Source organism: Capsicum annuum, chromosome 8 (genome assembly GCF_002878395.1).
Source record: "Capsicum annuum cultivar UCD-10X-F1 chromosome 8, UCD10Xv1.1, whole genome shotgun sequence".
Taxonomy (NCBI): domain Eukaryota; kingdom Viridiplantae; phylum Streptophyta; class Magnoliopsida; order Solanales; family Solanaceae; genus Capsicum; species Capsicum annuum.
In genome coordinates, this window is record NC_061118.1 from 161,986,119 (window position 1) to 161,992,343 (window position 6,225).

General features: G+C 28.1%; 1 protein-coding gene across 1 annotated transcript in view; it reads right to left on the reverse strand.

Moving 5' to 3' along the window:
* Positions 1–3,907: 3,907 nt before the first annotated feature.
* The window catches only part of LOC107879431 (ABC transporter G family member 1-like), a 6,304-nt gene continuing 3,986 nt past the window's right edge, over positions 3,908–6,225 (reverse strand). Inside the window, exons 4-9 of the mRNA XM_047394931.1 lie at positions 6,005–6,225; positions 5,797–5,883; positions 5,594–5,719; positions 5,304–5,495; positions 5,099–5,185; positions 3,908–5,002 (exon numbers count right to left, since the gene is read on the reverse strand). Of these exons, the coding sequence (XP_047250887.1) occupies positions 4,286–5,002; positions 5,099–5,185; positions 5,304–5,495; positions 5,594–5,719; positions 5,797–5,883; positions 6,005–6,225 (1,430 nt within the window). The 3' untranslated portion in view covers positions 3,908–4,285. The remainder of the gene's footprint in view (positions 5,003–5,098; positions 5,186–5,303; positions 5,496–5,593; positions 5,720–5,796; positions 5,884–6,004) is intronic.

Consider the following 6,225-nt stretch of genomic DNA (forward strand, 5'->3'; position numbering starts at 1 on the left):
TATATATATATATATATATATATATATATATATATATATATATAAGATTATGTGCCTCTCTTTATATATACACAATATATACACCAGATATTATTGGAGCACGGGCCAATAAGTGTTAGTAGTATTTTTTTTATGCTATTTTATGTGGCAAATAAAATTTGGAATGTCAATTAAATTTTTTGTATGTTTTTTAAACATTTTAAGGTTTAATTATTGGTTTATAGTAATTATACATAATTTTCAAATACTATATGTTATTCTTTTTGTCTAATTTATGTGGCGCTGATGAAATATTTGAGAAAGTCAATCAAATTTATTATATTATTTTTAGATATTTTAATTTGATAATTAGTGTGATTTATACAACTTTCTACGTAATTTTTCAATTTGTATGACATTGATAAAAATTTAAAAGTCAAACCATTTTTTATCCAGCCTCCAAATATCTAAATTTATTAATTTTAATAATTTATATTACTTTTCACTATATTTTCAAATAATATATAACTTCCTCTATCCCAATATATATTGCACTGATAGAATTTCAAGCCAATCAAATTTTTTTATGTGTCTTCAAAATAATTTAAATGGATAATTATTGTAATATATAATGCTTTTTATGCATTTTTCAAATATATAACAAATTAAAAAGAATAAAATTAAATTAAGATGAGCAATATAAATTTACAAAAATACCCTCTATCATAAACAGATATATATATATATATATATATATATATATATATATATATATATTGAATTTAATTCAAATATTTGATATTTTATATTTTTTTATTATAGGAATTCTCTTATGCTTACATTTATCATCTAAGTAATTTGTTTCTCCACTTATATACACTAGTCGGCTTACGCCATTCTGCGTACGATCCAATGTTGATTCTTAAAAATTTTACGTTATATACAATTCTATCATTTTGTTAAAATCTTTGTGTGTTTGATTGATAAATTCTAAGTTTGACATATATTATTATATTTAAATTGATGAAATTTGTATAATAATATTTTAAGTTGTTCAAACTTTTATTACATTGATAGTCAATTATATTTTTAAAATAGTTTATTTTCTTAATTACTGTGATTTATAATATCTTTTTCTTCTATTCTACTAATTAGAAGTGACATAGTAAAATTATTATAACAAATATTCTGAAATTTTTTAAGTGGTCCCATATAAAACATCAAGTTAATTTAAAACATCAAAAATAATTTATCATTTTATGTCTATTTTATTTTTTTATTAAATATAATTTTTTTAACACTTAAATGACTTATAAAAACATCAAAAAATAATTTATTATTTTATGTCTATTTTATATTTTTTTTGTTAAATATTATTAATTTTTAAATACTTAAATAACTTATAATAATTAATTATGAGTGATATAGTAAAATTACAGTTGAAGCAGTTGAAACAATCATGTCATAAATGTCTATTTTAAATTTTTTATTAAATATTTTTAATTTTTTAATACGTAAATGCTTTATAATAATTAATTAGGGGTAATATAGTAAAATCACAGTTGAAGCAGCTGAAGCAGGCATGTCGACCATGAGCAACCTGCTTCAGCTGCTTCTTTACCACTTATTATATTTATTTTTTATTAAATATAATTTTTTTAACTCTTAAATGACTTATAAAGATATCAAAAAATAATTTATTATTTTATGTCTATTTTACCTTTTTTATTAAATATTATTAATTTTTTAATACTTAAATGACTTATAATAATTAATTATGAGTGATATAGTAAAATTAGGATTGAAGCAGCTGAAACAATCATGTCATAAATGTTTATTTTAAATTTTTTTAATATATAAATAATTTATAATAATCAATTAAAAATAATATAATAAAATCACAATTGAAGCAGCTGAAGCAGGCATGTCGACCATGAGCAGCCTGCTTCAGCTTCTTTGCCACTTATTATATAGGATAATAATAAATATAGATAGATTGGACGATAGTTAACTTTAAAGCAAGAAGAGTTGACCTAAATTAAGCATTACTTTTACTTTAATTAATTATTTTATTTATAGCAGAAGAAACATTTATAGATTTCAATTTGTTAAAAAAGTACATTTGAGATTATCAATCAACACGTTATTAATAAAGTAGTTACAGAAAAGGTTTACTCCCTCCGTTTCGAAATAAGTAATTATTGAGATATTTATTAGTGTTTCAAAATAAGTAAATTATTAATTTTTTTTTCAAATTTATCCTTATGATTTGACAACTAATTAATTTTTGAAAAGGTATTACAAGGTCAATTTTTTCTTTTTTAAGGGTAAAAATGAAAAGTTATATTAAATTTATATTTTTAATATTTTTTTCTTAATAAGTGTATCAAAATCCAATAATTAGAGTAATATATATGATCCATGTTCAAGAAAAGTTGACTTCAGTTAAAAAATGGAAGATTCTTTTCCTATGACAGTGACTAAGAGATGTATATTTAGGATGATGCTAACTGAATAATTACTTTTTGTCTTTTGAAAGACAAATCTTCTTTCAACTTTATAGCTAGAAGCGCGAGTGATATCGCTAGTTATAAGTAGATGGTAAATTTAATTTTTTTAAAAGTATTTTATATTGACAAAATATACAAGTTAAATATTCAATGACTAAGGCACCGTTTGATATATATAAAATGAAATAAATAGAAATCTTTTATGAATTTAGTATTTTATGGAATTATTTTGTTACACCCTTTATATGAGATAGTAATTTCATCTTTTTAATATAAATAATAAAAATAAATAGTCCTGAATTTGTTAATACTTTTATATTTCAAAATTATTTTTCTTATGCGATGAAAGAAAGTTAAGTGCTTTCTTCCATTGCCCTATCAATGATGTCATTATGGCGCAAAGACCACTTTGCCCTTTTTATATTTTGATTTGAATTTGGGAAATTATATCTCAAATTCCACACCTTTATTTTTTCTTTTTCTTTTGGTTTTCAAAATTTCACCACAGTTATCAATTTTTCAAATCAAGATCACGTTCTTTTTCTAATAATGGGATATTTAAAAAAAAAATCCCATTTAATGATTTGGTGATCATAACCCTATAGTCAGAGGTGGAGTCAGGATTTCAACTGAGGGGTTCAATATTCAAAGAAAACTCAGTCGAAGGAGGTTCAACACCTACTATAACCATATAAAAAATAATTTTAATCATGTATAAATAGTATATTTTTCCGTCGAAGGAGGCTCGGCCGAACCCTCTAAAGGAGGCTAGCTCCGCCTCTGCCTATAGTTATAATAGTATACGTTTTGTATTTTTAGTTTAGCCCATTATTAAACTAAAGTCTAAAGTTTATAATCGAGCATCTATGCATAAGACCTCTTACTTTATGAGGTGTCTTTTAAACCTATCAACTTTAAACCTATGTCTTTTAACTTATCAGTTAACATAAAATTATTTTTAATACAACTTATGTATAAATCCATACAAAAATTCTAATAATCCGATGGATTAAATAAATGAGGTATGCGAATCAAATAAAATGACACCTAAGCTCACGAGTGACACGAAATAGATGAGTTAAGCAATTATGAGTTGAAAATGAATAAATTATAGTGAGGTATAATAAGAAAAGGAAATTCTTTCGTTATTGTTATTATTACTTGTTGGTAAATTCAATGTTTATGACATGTAAGCGTATTTTGGTAAACTTGTAAGTTATTAACACTACGATAAAGTCAAAAGAAAACAAAAATTAATACTCTCTTGTTTCAATTTATGAGACAATGTTTAACTATACATGAACTTCAAGGAAGAAAGACTTTTAAAATTTGTAACGTAAACAAGCCTAAGAAATTTATGTGACTATAAATCATTTCATTAAGATAAAATGAGAAGTCAAAGGTAAATTATTTCTAAATATAGAAAGTGTCGCTTCTTTTATATTGTCACATAAGTTGGGACAACTAAAGTATTAAACTATATCATCAAACACTACAACCTATTCAGACATAAAATTCACAAAACAACAACAACAACAACAACAACAAACCCAGTGTATTCCCACTTTGTGGGGTCTGGGGGGGGTAAGATGTACGCAGTCCATACCTCTACCTCTGATGAAGTAGAAAGGCTGTTTCCGAAAGACCCCCGGCTCAAGTTACGAAATTCAGACATAAAATTCACAAAACAATGCGGCAAAATACAATACAGTACAAAATGACACAGTATGAAAAATGAAGCCAAATATAGTAGTGTCACATCTTCAAGAAGACCGAAGAAGTAATTAACAACTAATTCATCTAGTGTTGGTGGCAATGTCATGAGATGGAGTGAGTCCATGGAGAGGTGAGGCAGGTAGGGACTTAGCCATGATTTGTATACTTCGATTTGATAGTATTGATGTGGATGACTTTCTTGCATGCACAAACTTCTCTTTTGTTTTGATAATAAGGAAAAACACCAGACGATACAAAATGAGTATACCTAGCAGAATGACTAGGTCTACCCACTTTGAGTGTCCCATTTCTGCTTGCCATCTCACTCTCAATACTTCTTCTCCACTCATTATATGATTGTTTCCGAACATATCATCTGTAAACTTTAGTCCTTCAAATTCATTCTTGAACATACCTTGGTAAGCATACTTGTGGAAGGACATGTAGTACAATGGGTATTTCCAAATTATTTTAGGCAACTCACTAGGTAATTGAAAATAACCACCACTTAGTATCTGTAGTCCTTGTATTCCTGCCCCCGTTACAATGCCCATGAGGAAGTTAGGGACAATAGCTGCAACGTTCATCATTAAGCTCTCGACTACCATCATACTGATGAAGAGAACCAAAGCAAAGTAGATGAAGTGTCCAAATCCATTTTGAAATCCAGCAAGGAAATAGGCAATGGCACCTGGAACCAATGATATTAGTAGCACATACGGCATAGAAGAAAGTGTGTTGCCTATGACGAAAGCAAAACACCCGTAGTGCCCGTTCACGTTTTCTCGTTGAAATACCTGAAGTATTTTCTCAAATCAGTTAAATTTAAGTACTCAGAGTACAAAATAAATCATAAAATTCTTTGATCATTTTGGATGTGAAAAAGATACTACCTTCATGTCCTCCACAAATGAAGGGAATCCACCAACTGTCATAAATGTCATAAATGAAACTACGAAAGCAACCATTAGACCTCTTTCCTGAAATGTTCAATATTCAAGACCGTGTTATGATGATCCATCAACTTTATGTGCATCAAGAAGAACTGAAATACTTGTTCGAAATTTATGGATGTTTCCTTATCTGCACTGTTTGTACCTCGATTGAGCGATAGTTAGAGCCAACATTATAGTAGATGGAGCCAAGACTTAAAGCAATGGCGACATAAGTAGCGAATCTCATCCAATAGTAGCCAGGATCACGAAACATGTTTACAGTTGACCTCCTCGTCAGAACAAGGCTTTGCGTAGTGAAGTTTGCATGGCTTCTTTTTTCCAACATTTCACCACCCTGAAAATATTTAATAGATGCAATTAGAGAGATTCCTTCTCATTAATACCCTGCATGTAACCCCCCTCCCCCCTTTCCATTTTGGTGTTTTCACTTGCCTGATGACATATTTCTGCAACGTGGTTCTGAACTTCATGATAACTCTCAGATGATTTATATGAATTTATGAGAAGGTCTATCACTTCTTCTGTAGGTTTTCTTCCAGCCGAGCCTTGTTCAATATCCTTTTAATAGAAACCAAGATATATATTCAATAAAAGGCTAACTTTCGTTACTTTGATAAAGATGAAAGAATATTTACCTCATCAAAGTCCTTGTTTATTGTTTTGAGAAAATGATCTGATGGATTTTGAAGATATGGGCAAGGGAACCCGTTTCTCGTGAAAAACTATCACAATAAAAAAGATATTAAAAACATAGAAGCTAATCAAATCATCACGTATATCACTTGTACTATTAATTATATGTCCATTAATTGGCAAGTTAATATATAGTCCAATAATGAATACCTCAATTGCTGCACTAGCAGGTCCAAAATATACGGTTCTTCCTGAAGACAAAAGGCATAAACTGTGGAAGAGGTTGAAAACTTCAGCACTAGGCTGATGAATAGATGCAATAATGGTTCTTCCCTGTCTTTGGCGTGAAATTCCGCTCATCACATAATAAGATGCAGCACTGTCGAGGCCGCTGGTCGGTTCATCCAGGAAAAGAAGTTTTGGCCGCGTTA